This window comes from Thermobia domestica, chromosome 6 (assembly GCF_964235325.1).
Source record: "Thermobia domestica chromosome 6, izTheDome1.hap1.1, whole genome shotgun sequence".
NCBI lineage: Eukaryota > Metazoa > Arthropoda > Insecta > Zygentoma > Lepismatidae > Thermobia > Thermobia domestica.
Genome location: NC_137459.1, coordinates 169,108,815 through 169,123,185, shown reverse-complemented (window position 1 = coordinate 169,123,185; position 14,371 = coordinate 169,108,815). Strand labels below are relative to the sequence as shown.

Sequence of the window (14,371 nt, the reverse complement as noted above, 5' to 3'; positions counted from 1 at the left end):
TTCATTGCATAGTCGCCACAATTCTTTCTTTCCCTTGTCTCCTCTATTTTTAATGAATTCAATTGGTATGTTATCTATTCCTGTTGCCTTTCCATTCCTAATCTCGGATATAGCCTTTTCAAACTCATCCCTAAGAATACTAAATCCTTTATCATCCTCGCCTACTTGATTTTCTACTTCAACATTTAGGCTACACGGTCTATCCCTACTCTCATATAAGTCTTCAACGTATTCTTTCCACCTTCCTATGACCTCATTTCTCTCGCTGACTACCTTCCCATTCTTATTTTCTACTGCCATCATGATACTCCCTTGTTTCCTCCGAAATTCCATAGATTTCACCTCCTTGTACATTTCCTCATATTTCCCAACTCTTTCTAATTCTTCTATGTCCTCGCATTTTCTTTTGTAAAACTCTTCCCTCGCTTTGTCTGTTTCTCTTCGTAATTCATTATTTAACTTTCTGTACATCTTTGTGCCCTCTTCTGTATCCACCTGTTTCCACATCTTCCTCTCCCTCATTTTCTGCAACATCTGCTCTGTAACCCATGGTTTCTTAGCAGTTTTGTGTTCGCGGTAACCTACTGCTTCTTCTGCAGCCTGCTGTAAGCAACGTTTAATATGTTTCCACCGTGCGTTACTACCTGCGCCTATCCTTTCCACATTTGAACATTTTTCTTCGAATTTTTCAGCGAAAAGATTTCTTATTTCCTCGTTTTTCAACTTTTCAGTATTCAACACTTTGTTACCTACTTTTCTTCTGCCTACATTTTTCAGTTGAATATCTACTTCGGCTAGCACAAGATTATGATCAGAGAAAATATCAGCCCCGGGAAGGGTCTTCGCGTTCTTTAAGCTATTCCGATACCTGTCCTGAATCATAACATAGTCTATCTGATATCTTCCGCCGTCTATTGGTGATTTCCATGTATATCTTCTTCTCTTGTGCTGATTGAACCAAGTGTTCCCAATTACTAGTGAATTCTGTCTACAGAAATTCACCAGTCCCTCTCCCCTTTCATTTCTTTCGCCTAAACCATATTTGCCTACGATACTGCCTTCCTGTTTTTCTCCCACAACTGCATTGAAATCTCCCATTAAAATTACGCATGCACCCTTCTTCTCCCTATCTATAATTTCTTCTATTTTCTCATAATTTTCGTCTACTTCTTCATTTGCATGCGAAGTCGTCGGTGCATATGTCTGTATCACCACTAGATCCTTCGTTTTCCCTTTAAGTCTTAACATCATAACTCTATCATCAATAAATTCTACTTTCACTACCTTCTCCTTTAAGCGCTTTCCAAGAACTATTCCTACGCCATTCCAAGAATTATTCCAGGTGTAGCATTATTTGAAATAAAATTCTGTTTACCAAGTTGGCAATACTACATTTGGTAACGTGGTTTGAACTTTACGTCCCTTTGCAACATTGAGGCCATGTGAGACATACTTCTCCAGCTTAACATGAAATTCAAACCATATGAGCTACCATCAGGAATCGAACCCGAGTTTCCAGCGCCAAAGATGCGAACTCTGACTTTTAGCCACGAGGGAGTTCTAACAATGCGTTTCTTATAATATTAGAAATAAAGCTTGTGGCCCATATAGTACGTAATGTGCCACCAAAGTTTGATATCTTTGATATTTATAGCCATTAGCAGATAAAAATTTTCAGAAACTTATACCTTAAAGGTATCCACTGAATATAGTTTTCGAATTTTCTGAGGGGGGCGCGGTGGCTCAGTGGTAGAGTGTACACCTCTAGTGCATGGGGTCCTTATTTCGATCCCATCTCGCGCCAAATGAACGTTGTGGTGGACAAACACCGTGTGCGTGGGTTTCCGTTTCCCTCCGAGAACCCTCCTGGGGTTCTCCCGATTCCTCCCACTTTTTTCATTCATTTCTCATCATCACCGTCTCCTTTAGCCTAGCCGGCATAACCGAGGACGTAAGGCTTAAAGATTTCATTTTTTTTTCTGAGCTCTTTTTACAGTTGAGAAACATTCGTTGTAAATTTTAGGATATATAAATAGGAATAAATGAGTAATTTTAGAAACAAACCCGGAATGGAACCACTTACCTGAATATCAGCAGACAATTGGCTGAAACTAGTTTCGGGTTCAACACCTCGTTGAAGAACACATGTTGCAGTTTTCAGTGGCTCGTATTCAGCATCGTTGTATTTGTGAGGCCTCCGGCGATCTTCTTCGTATGTTGCCTGTACGAAAATTCAAGCACAAGTTCATATTAGGGAGAAAATCATTATTTTAAATACTTATTTAGAAAGAACAATTTAAAACAATATGATAAACATATTAAGAAGTACAGCCTTTCTTTTTCTTCTTTTGTTGGGAGTGAGTTGTATCATGATCAATAATGAAGTTCACAACATTTTTGTTGTTTTTATTTCTACCTGAATGTTGTTATAACGTCGTCTTGTGCGTTTAGTCCGTGCCTAACCAATAAAACAACTTAGTGTTAGGATCTACTTTGTGTTGGAAGTTAAAATCTGTTTGAGTGGCAGTAACTTGAGTTGTGCATATATCTTAAAAGAAAACTTGTGCGAAATTGATAATTTATGATTCTGGCGTTTCCTGTGTAATGGAATATATCTATTTGTCTGTAAGGTTTCCATTTCTGACATGATATATCATATCATGTGGCATTATAATGGGTTCATTTTTAATAAAATATTTATTTGAATTTTTAACAATATCAAAGTACTTAGGTTCGGAGGTTATTTGTAAGATGGCATTAACTTAAATAAAGAGAAATCAGACGATTTCAAATCACAGATTTATGAACAAAGATTTCATTGTTAGCTGTGTTGAAACATCAACAGTCAGCGTCATTGCAGAATTCCTACAGCGGATAGATCATTGTTTTTCCAAAATTATCAAGAATGCGTTGGTCACTACCTTACTCAATCTCAGACATATGAAAGGTGAACGTATTTATAGAAAATCGTAACAAATATAAAAATTATTATTAGAGTCATGTGTGGAAAAGATTCTAACCCTTATCGTGTAAAGTTCACTATCGTAGTCAACGCCTCGTTTTCTATGTGAGTAGATTGCCTTGATTTATTTATGTCATATCTCTTGCTGGATTAAATTGTTCTCCAAAAAACTAATTATAGGTGTGATTTGAATTGTTTGATTCAGGAAATCTAATTGTTTTAAGTCATTTAATGTTGAATCAGAATTAGTTTTATTACAGAAATTAGCAGATACTTCGATGTAAGGCACAGATAGATATATTTAACTTGCCCCCAAATTTATTAGTAAATTGCTAAATATGCCATGCGATGTCCGAAGTTCAATAAGGATGGCTGACGCTGCAGTCAGCACCTTTGTATGGAGTGTGTTAAGAAGTAATCCATGTAAATAAACATTCAATATTCGAATTGTTTTTAGATTTTTTAAAGGATGCAACAGATGTAAGTGCACCATGTAGTACAAATCGTGCATGGCCAATCATTTTACTACTGACAACTCGTCCAAAACACCCTTTAACCCATTTATGTCCGCTGTTCCCAAATGGGAACAATTTATTTTTTATCCTTTTTTAGTGAATTATTTGTTATAGATTTATTTCTTCTTTTACAATAAGAACCTGGTACCAGTCCATTTGCGTGTCATTTGTTTTGATTCGGGAAGTCGTTATTGTTTCTATTGGCATGGCTCAAAAATTCGATTTTAGATAACGCGATGAGCACTAAACAATGGTAGTAATACTGAATTGAATTATACTTTCATATGAAATGTAAATTATTACGATTGAATAGTAAACATGAAAGAATAATTATATTATTACTTCGTTACATCGTTGTGTACGCTTGCTTCTGTATTCGATTTTCAATTTGAATGTTCCCTTTTGGGAACAGCGTGCGCGAGTGGGATGGTGAAGTATTGACCATTTGGAAACAGTGGTACTAAATAGGACAGTAAAAATTAATTTATCTGAACAATCTGGTGGGCATTTGTGTTCATTTTTTTGTAATTACAGGATACACAATAAAGTTCATTACATTTCCTATATGGTAATAGCGATTCCGCGCTTATTCATGATATTACCATAATGTGACAACAATAACTTGGAAAACAGTCGTTTCGCCAAAGTGCTGCCTTAGTACAAGAAATTAGATAAAAGATTAAAGAAATATTATCCAAATGACTTTGAGATTTGTGTTGATGAATCAATGATTCCTTAGTTTGGACATTATGGTGCAGAACAGCACATGTCAGGAAAGCCAATTAAATTTGGATATAAAGTTTGGAGTTCGTGCACACGTTTAAGTTATCTTGAATAGTGCCAGTTATATGAAGGAGCAAAAATAGGTAATACACAACTTGAAGTTGGAGTTGGGGGGTTAGTTGTTATGAATCTTCTTAGTAAAATACCAGACAAAGAATATATTGTATTCTTTGACAACTACTTCACTAGCGTTAGGCTGTTGGAGAAGCTAGAAGAGAAAGGCATGAATTCCTCAGGGACAATTCGTGCACAGAAAATGCTCCTTTGATAGATGCAAAGTAGTTGAACAAAGTGTGGTGAGGTTCATATGACCAAGTTACTGAGAAAGAATCAGGTGCTACTCTAATGCGTTATCACGATAACAATATCGTTACGATTGCATTAACGCAGAGATTCATCCGATTCAGCCTGAGAAAAAACATACTCGGATCAGCCTTCTTGTGTTGTTTTGTACAATGGGCGGAGTTGATCGCAAGACGAAATTATATCAAACATGAGTATAAATATTCGTGGAAAGAAGTGGTACTGGCAATTTTCGATGTTTCCTTTGAATGTGTGGATGAACAACGCATTGCAGTTGCATAAATGAGCCAAACTACATGTGGATGGGAAGCTAGATCTTTTGGGGTTTACTCAAGTTTGCTTGACATGTTTACAAAAATACCCGCAGCGACTCAGAATGGGGAGACCTCCAAAAAGTGTGAAATCAGTTGAAAGCAGAGTGACTGTACATGTACGTTACTATCGCCTCCATCATGAAATAGTAGGAAACACTAAATAATCCAGGTGTGCTTAGTGCAAAAAGATCGCAAGATTGCAGTGTTCTAAGTGCAAAGTTGTTCTCGATATCCACTGTTCGCTCTTATTTCATACGAAGTAGGTACTGCCCACTATAATATGTAAATCTGATATAAAATATCCGAGAATATGCTTCAATTGTAAAGAATGAAACTGTAAATTGTATTCACATTTCATATTCCAATTCTTCGATCCTTCGTTTAAAATCGACTGTACATCTGACACAGAATTAACCATTTCCTTGAAGCCCACTGTTCAAGACTCGGAAATTTCTTTCTTAAACTTCACTACCCCATTCGAACTCGCTGTTTCCGATTAGGAACAGGCAATTGCGCGTGCACAAAGATCATGTGCGCACTAAAATCCTCAAAATATTGTAAAAAGGTCAGAATCAATAAGTTTTGAAAGTATTACGAAATTCTGAAATTAAAAAAAAAAAAAAAAAAAAAGTAGATGGTTTTAAATGGGTTATATTAATGTTGCAGGGTTTGACCAATTATTGCCTTTATCCGTGAATAAAGGGACCTATCAAATAAATGTGTTGCTAAAAGAGACATTACATAGACCATCAAATCGACAAACTAGACGTTAAAGTATAATATGTTTCACCGTATATGAAAGAATCGCATAAGACATCTGTTTATTCATATACACATAATACATAGTATTTAATCCACCTCCGCTATGACGAGTTTCTGATACAATCTCGGGCATATGAGTATATCATGGACATCATCATGAGCTTGGGTTTTCTTCTGAATTCTCACTTTTTTCTTTGTTTGCGCCTTCTTTGTTCAACAAGATTTTCATCATTCACCTTACATTAGCACATGGCTTAAAGATGCCGATAGACGCATATTGTATTAAAAACTACCAGAAGCGTCCTAACAAATTACAGATAGCTTCGAACGGTTTCATCAAATTACTGTCGACTTCTTCAGTATTATTGAAAAGATAAAGCTACTTAATCAGAAAGCTACTTAATAAAGGGTTGATCAATATAACATGAATTCTTTACCTCATTATTGTAATGATGAGCATGAAGTGGTTCACTATCATTGTTAGTTGCTCCTTCTCTTAACCATCGCCTCATTGGCAAATCCTTCAATAGCGTCATGTGACAGGTGCATAGGCTGGGGCATGACGTTTGTTGGTCATTTGTGGTCTGGCCGATCTAAGGGAGAGAGACATGTATAGAGATTTTTGTTAAAGAAAATAAAGTTACAGAAGATAAGCAGATTCTGATGATAAACTTTATATCGCATTTTCCTCGTCCGGTATGGGTACTAACAAGGAGTGTTATACTTCAAACTACCAAATTCTGCTGTATCTGACTTAATTACTGCAAATTTCTATATTAAAGACACCTTTAAGTATGTACATTGAATATAAACTGCCAGTTTTAAATTCAGGCAATTGTTTGAATAAACTTTTTGTTCTTCTGTGTAGTATAGCGTTAATGTTACTGCGAAATTTCATGTCTATAAAACATAGTGGCTCAATCTTTAATTTATTTAGCTATCTGTAATGATACGCCATTGACTATGTATTTTCTAATAAGTATTGGGTTTTGTTTTTTGTATGACGATATTTACTTCTTTCATATTTCATATTAGTAAGTTGTTTTTAGATCACATGCTTAATAATATCCAAGTCTTTCTGCAGTAGATAATTCTCATATTAGTTATTTATTAATGAAACAAATCGTATAAAAAAAATCGTAATAAAATTTTGAAATTCTGTTGTAAAGAAAAATACTTTTTTTTAAAAAAATGCATGACTAAAAAGGCAAAAAAAAAAAAAAAAAAAAAACATGGCGAGCGCTCTCTCATATGCAATCAATTTATAAAATTTTCAATACTCATGTAATGTTATATGCAAGCGTATCTCAATTTATACTAATAATTAAAAAGAATGTTATGTTATAATAGTATTACGTAGTATATTAAGATATTAATAAACTTGTTTATACACCAAAAAACAAAATAAGAGCAATAATATGATAATGCGTTATATAACAATATACTAAAATTTAATCTATCTATCTATATCTATCTATCTATCTATATATATATATATATAAATTGAAAGTGACTATGTTTGTGACTCTTAATCTCTTGAACCACCCGACCGATCTCGATCAAATTTTCAACACATGAGGTTCGTACCTGGGATTTTTTAAAATCATTTCACTTTGACAGAGCAACGTAGGAGAGGGGAAGGGGGATATATAAAATCAATATATATATAAAAATAAAACTGACTGTGTTCGTGAGTAATTAACTCTTGAACCACCCAACCAATCTCAATCAAATTTTCAACATAGGTGACGATCGGGTCTGGGATGAAGTCTATCATTATGTAGATATTTTCTATCGTGATTATATATAGAAATTAAACGACTAACCGATGGCGCCGTGTGTGGTCAACTTCGCAACTACTCACTACGTGAGTCAAACTTGAAATGTTTTGCAGTGTAATGACATATAGACCAAGTCTGTATGTGGTTCCAATAAAGAATTATAAGGAATTGAAGTTGTAAACCCTATAAAGAATCACCCTATATATATATATATACAGTGGCGGATCCAGGGGGGCTATGCCCCCCCTTGACGCTCAGGTATACACTGAATAAAATAGACTTCAATCCTGCTTTACACTGGTTAAAACGGCAAAATATGGTTTAGCCCCTCCCTTGATCATATCCTGGATCCGCCCCTGGATATATATATATATATATATATATATATATATATATATATATAAACGAGTGTCATTGCAGGAAAGTCATGGCAACTATTTTTTTCTCGAAAATGGTAACGACTAAAAAAAATCTGAAATATACTAATGGAAGGCTAGTTCATATGTAAACATTACATGTAGGGAGATGGATTAACACACTCACCACCATAAAGATATAGCACGAATTTTTTTTTTTTTTTTTTTTTTTTTTTTTTTTTTTTTTTTTTTTTGTAGTTTCATACGTGTTTCACTGTCAGTTGTAACAGTACACAATGGTACAGCACAGAAACACGTACTTCTGGCATCTTAGAGTCCTTGCCATCTTGTGGAGTCTTGGGAAGACTCGTGAGTAGTGTTATGAAGGCTTGAAAAAAAAAAACTGGAAATTTTGAGTTAAAAAAGTTTTTTACCGTTTTTTCCAGAACTTGAAAAAAAAAACGGAAAATTTGGGAAAAATTGAAATTTTCGAATATTTTACTACATTATGCTTTTAAAATGAAACCTATTTTATATTTACTAGTTTACAATTAAGATCATTGAGTACTTACGTTTCTTGTATTAAAATAGGGAAAATTTGTGGCAACAAATATATATATATATATATATATATATATATATATATATATATATATATGCACCACTCCTTTAAAGTTAGCACCGTAATAAAATGCAGTTATGGCTACAGAAGATACTAAAATATAATCCTAGTTAAATTAATTAATATAGGCGCATTTAAATCGTATTAAGCAATCTTATGAAGTTCCCGCTTTATGGCAGGAAAATGTTAAAATAACGGGGGCCAGAATCATTTTAATTAATACCGGTATGTTAAAATCGAATATGTATTTTATAGAGATACGTACCTTCCTTGTGCTGTGTAAAATTTTCGGAAATTTTAAACCCATTAGAGAAAAATATTTTGTTCGGAAATATTGACAAAAGCTAAAAAATATAATTTAAAAACTATTTTTTCGCTTGATGCTAATCTTACTTATTGTAACGTGTCTGCAGCATAGATACAATGTATTTCGCTGGCAGGAAAAATACTTAAAGCTACAAGTTTTAATTTTACTTTTTAGTTTTCTGATTTCTGGTAAAAATCCCTCTTTAGTATTTATATGTTTTTCGAATAATTCAGAAAGAGATATGATCTTATTTACACACACACAAACACACACCGCACAAGTGTGTAAATTTGAGCAACGAGAAATATATATATATATATATATTTAAAAATTTAACATGAAACTTTTGTTCGTTATTATTAAAGACTAGCAGAATACCCGTTCTTTGCACGGAGACAATACGTTTCACTTTGGACTAAGGGTCCCAAACTGTCACCAATGAACTTAGGGACCTTTCGACACTGGTATCGGTCATTTTCAGTTACTTTTACATGTCACCCTCCCCTTTTAGGAGTACTAATAGGCTGAATTTGGATTTAAACGCCATCGGAAGTGTTACTCTTCATATCAGCGGCCCAGAAAACTATGGATTCAACACCAATATCGGCCATTTTCGATCATTTTTATATATCTACCCCTTTTCCCTCTCCTAAGTTGCGGCGCTAAATTTGGATTTAAACGCCATCGGAAGTATTACTGTCCATTTCAGCGACTACAGAAACTATGCATTCGACGCTAATATCGGTTATTTTCGATAATTTTTATATCTCTCTTCCTACCCAAGTTGCTGGCGTAAATTTGGATCTAAACGGCATCAAAGTGTCACTGTTCATCCCCGCGACCCCGAAAAGTATGGATTCGGCACTAATATGGACAATTTTGCATCATTTTTATATATCTCTCCCAATTTGCGGGGATAAATTTGGATTTAAACGGCATCGAAAGTGTCATTGTTCAGCTCAGCGACCCCGAAAATTATGTCATTTTGAATCATTTTTATATATAGGGTGTTTCAAAACAACACCGACAACGTTTGGGAGGTGATTCCTGACACCAACATAAAACAAAAAGTATAGACCAATCTGGGTGCACAAATGCTTCCTTTCGGAGTTATAAGCTGCTGAAAACATGAAAAAAATGAACTTTAAAAGTTCATAGCTCCAAAACTATCGGAACTACCGTAGTCGGATCAAGACTTCACTTAGGAACTAAAAATGAAATGAAATGAAATTTTTGAGTTTTACGTCCCCCGGTTATGCCAGTTAGGCTAAAGGAGACGGTGATTATGAAAAATGAATGAAATGGTGGAGTGAAGAAAGTGGGAGGAAACGGGAGAACCCCGAGGAAACTCACGCACACGGTGCTTGTTCACCACAAAGTTCACTTGGTGGGAGCAGGGTTTGAACCCGGGACCCCATACACCAGAGATGAACGCTCTACCACTGAGACACCGCGGCCCCTACTTAGGAACTAGTATGTTCCCTATCCAAGTACCAGAATCCTGCCTTACCTCTGCAACAATTTTTATGTAGGTAGTTGGTGAGTACTTCAAATTATATGCCCATAGTCAAACTACCTCTATAAACATTGTTGCGAAAGTGCCTCAGGATCCTCAAATTTGGATACTTGGATAGGGTACATGCTAGTTGCTAAGTGAAGTCTTTACCCGACTACGGTAGTACCATAGTTTTGGAACTATGGACCTTTAAATTCATTTTTTCATGTTTTTGGTAGCCTGTAACTCCGAAAGGAAGCATTTGTGCATCCAGGTTGGTCTATACTTTGGTCTTATCTTGGTGTCAGGAATCACCTCCCAAACGTTGTCGGTGTTGTTTTGAAACACCCTATATATATATATATATATATATATATATATATATATATATATATATATATATATAATAGAGAGAGAGATCCCCTTCCTCCTTCCTTCCCTAAGTTGCGGGCCTGAATTTGGATTTAAATGGTATCGAAAGTGTCACTGTTCGTTTCAGCGGTCCCGAAAACTATGGATTCGACACTAATATCGATCATTTTTATATATCTCCCCCTTCCCCCAAGTTGGAGTGCCGAATTTGGATTTAAGCGGCATCGGAATTGTCACTGTTCGTCTCAGCAACCCCGAAAACTGTGGATCCGACAGTAACATCAGTCATTTTTAATATATATCCCTCTTCTTTCCTCCAAGTTGGACCTTCAAGTGAAATGATAAAAACCATCCCAGGCACGAACCTCATCTATGTTGAAAATTTTTATCGAGATCGGTATGGTGGTTCAAGATTTGTTGAGTTACAAATATAGTCACTTTCATTTTTATATATATAGATTAGTCACACCAGAAAACAGGCATTTATTTGCGTACAAAATTGTGTAAATAATGTTTATATAAAAGTCTATATTAGAATATTAAATAATAGTAAACATATTATTTAGTGCACAAGTATTGGTGAAATTTGCCTACTGCTCTCTTTCTTAAGAAGTATTTTTTTTAAATTTAAAAAAATCACCAAATCAAAGAGCCCATTAACAACTCAGTTTCATCCAAGCGGTCTATTTGTTGCAAGAGAAGTGCTTAATGATGGTAGACCTGTATGTAACTGGAATAGTTTCTCCATTAACGCACATCCACGAAGAAACGAGTAATAAGCACATAAGGAAATAAGTGCAGACTTTTAATTTTCAAGAATAGTTACAACAGTTTTATTTTTGAATGTTTTTTTTTTTAAAAAAATCGCAATATTAAAATTTCTCAACTTACATTTTCCACGCTTTCGAAAATAAACTTATAACTATTAAATTTAACCTAATACAAAGATTTTTGTTATTTTTCCCATTTTTCTGGAAAGAAACCGGAAAATAGATTTTTACCAACAGATTCAAAATTTCCGGGAATTTTACAACACTGCTCCTGATGGCATGGAATGGGTGTAGTTTGTAATGTACTATTGTGTAGTGTTGCCATTGACAGTAAAACACGTTTGAAACGACATTTTTTTGTCTTTTTTCTCGTGCTATATGTTTATCGTGGTGTGTATGTATTCACATACATCTCCTAACATGTCGTGTTTACATATGAACTAAACTTCCATTTGCATATTTCAGATTTTTTTTTATTTGTTACCATTTTCGAGAAAAAATAATTGCCATGACTTTTGATATGTATCCACGTTCCACGAATAAGACTAAGGTCTGTCTCCTGAAGAAATCAAGGCAGATAAAAACATGGAAACTTTTGTAATCTTCAAGAGACATAAAAGACAACATTATGCTGATAACGAGAATCTCCCATAAGGGGGGCTCAAGGGGGTTATGGGAAGTAACTACAAAAGTTTAATTAGCAACCCCCATCGTATGGTTCCTCGTTTGAAAGGTAATCACGTGTAGATACCAGACCATGTTTACAACCAACTATATAGTATAACGTAGGCCTAGTTCGGAACGAATGCACAATACACGTACCACACTTTTAGCACTGGAACAGTATTGCAAATACAAAATATGTTAATAGAACTGAAACTGATAGAAAAGAGAGTACCATAATATTAACGAAAAAATGAACCCTCTGAGGCTCGAGCCCCGGACCGCACGTGTACTGAACGCATGCGTAACCACTGCGCTACTGTAGAACTGCTACTCTTGCGGGCGAGGAAATGTAGTTCATGAGGACGAGTTGCCCGTGGTGACGCTTTGGTGCTGGAACAGGGGTAAAACTGAGGGGGAACGCGGAGGACGCCGTCCCCCTACCTTTTACCCCTGTGTTGGACACACGTACTTGAGCAGTCACTGTGTTTACTCGTGTACCACTGCCAGATGTGGTTTTCTGACCTACAGTGTGCTACATTACAACCTGGAGCAGTAGGTGTTTGTGCTGATGCGTTTGACTTTCATACGTTGCAGACATAATGTGGTCTCTTGAACAGAGAACTGAAAATGTGTTACTCTTTGGTGCTGCGAATCCTTCGTACAATGCAACAACACGGTTGTTCAATGAACAAAATGTGCGCAACCCAGTTAGTGTTTCTTCTGTATGTCATTTATTACTCAAATCTTTACGACAGGCAGTGTGTGATCAATGCCCCGAAGCCTCGAAACCCTAGTGTTGCTACGGAGGAGACACATATACAAGTGTTGGCGGAGCTGATTGTACATTCTCAACAGTCCATAACAACGGTGGCTCAAACGTGCGGTGTGTCAGCACACCGACACAGAATCTTAAAAACCTTTTATCCATACAAACTATGATGCGTATGGTCCAGGAATTAAGTGAACATAATCCCTATACGCGTATCGAGTTTTGTGAGCAGATGTGTGAGGAATTAGCGCGTGGGACCATAGTGCTGACAAACTTGTGTTTCAGCGATAAGAGTACGTTTTACTTGAATGGCCAGGTCAAAAGGCATAACTGCCGATACTGGTATGACACAAATCCTCATGTATTTCGTGAAGGCAACACGCAGCACTCACAGTCGCTGAATGTCTGGGCGGGTATCTTCGGTAATCACTTAATCGGGCCCTTCTGTATCGATGGAATATTAACAGATGAGAAGTACCTGGCGATCCACCAAGACTTGATTGTACCGTTGATTGTGGAGGCAGTGGAAGAGAATCCACAAGAATTTGTAGATTCCGCCTGTTTTTCAGCATGATGGCTGTCCTGCCCTTTTTCACCGCCTTGCACGTGACTATTCAGACTGTGTGTTTCCGCGACGATGGATTGGTCATCGCGGCACCATTGAATGTCCAGCACGTTCGCCAGATCTTGCTCCTCCCAACTTTTTTCTCTGGCGCTATTTGAAGACTGTGGTGTTCCGCACATGGCCCAATAGCATTGCGGAGTTGTGACAAAGCATAGTTGATGGTGGTCATTCCATACCGGTAATGACTTCTAACCATGTTCGAAAGGAGTTCGTCCAAGGTTTACATTACTGCCAGGAGGTGGGCGGTGCACACTTCGAGCATTTCCTGCATTAATGTGGTATGTCCCAAACGGTATTGTGTTTCTCTGCTTACAGCTTCGTAATGTTTCTTCGTCTGTTGTGTACGGATGGCTGGCATCTTGCCTAGGGACAAGCTAGCGACATTTAGTTTCCAGAAAACGTGATTAGCTTTCAAACGATGTACCATATGGTGGTGGTTGCTATTTAAACTTTTGTAGTTAACCCCTGTAACCCCCTTGAGCCTCCCTCATAGGGGATTCTCCTTATAAGCATAATGTTGTCTTTTATGTTCCTTGAAGGTTACGAAAGTTTCATGTTATCTGCCTTGTTTTTTTCAGGAGACGGGCCTTAGTGTTATTCGTGGAACACACACACACACTATATATATATATATATATATACATTGCATTTCTTCTTTTTATGTTGGGGTACCTTTTGCGGATCCTAATTCACTTAAACCATTTGCAGTATTGCACTATATGGCCCATGGCCGATGATTAATTCGGCTATGGAAACTTTTGTGGTGTCCCTTTTCCATGATCTCTAAGCACGTGCTTATTTTGCTAAATGAATAATCCAGTCCCGCCCGAGGGTGATGTAGAGTATTACGAAATGGCAATCCTATAGGGAAGAGGGGACCTTAAACCATTCCTTCAACTTCTACGTATCTTTGAAACTCTTGCGTGTAGAACTTAAAATGTACAAATTTCCTCAGTGAATCGTAAACTG

At 36.3% G+C, this 14,371-nt stretch overlaps 2 protein-coding genes across 2 annotated transcripts in view; one reads left to right on the top strand and one right to left on the bottom strand.

Moving 5' to 3' along the window:
* The window catches only part of LOC145688316 (mitochondrial carnitine/acylcarnitine carrier protein-like), a 109,232-nt gene that overhangs the window by 52,080 nt on the left and 42,781 nt on the right, over positions 1-14,371 (top strand). The window lies entirely within an intron of this gene.
* LOC145688315 (uncharacterized) overlaps positions 1-14,371 on the bottom strand; it is a 37,768-nt gene that overhangs the window by 10,904 nt on the left and 12,493 nt on the right. Inside the window, exons 2-3 of the mRNA XM_081762355.1 lie at positions 6,077-6,232; positions 2,084-2,221 (exon numbers count right to left, since the gene is read on the bottom strand). Coding sequence (XP_081618481.1) covers positions 2,084-2,221; positions 6,077-6,232 — 294 coding nt within the window. The remainder of the gene's footprint in view (positions 1-2,083; positions 2,222-6,076; positions 6,233-14,371) is intronic.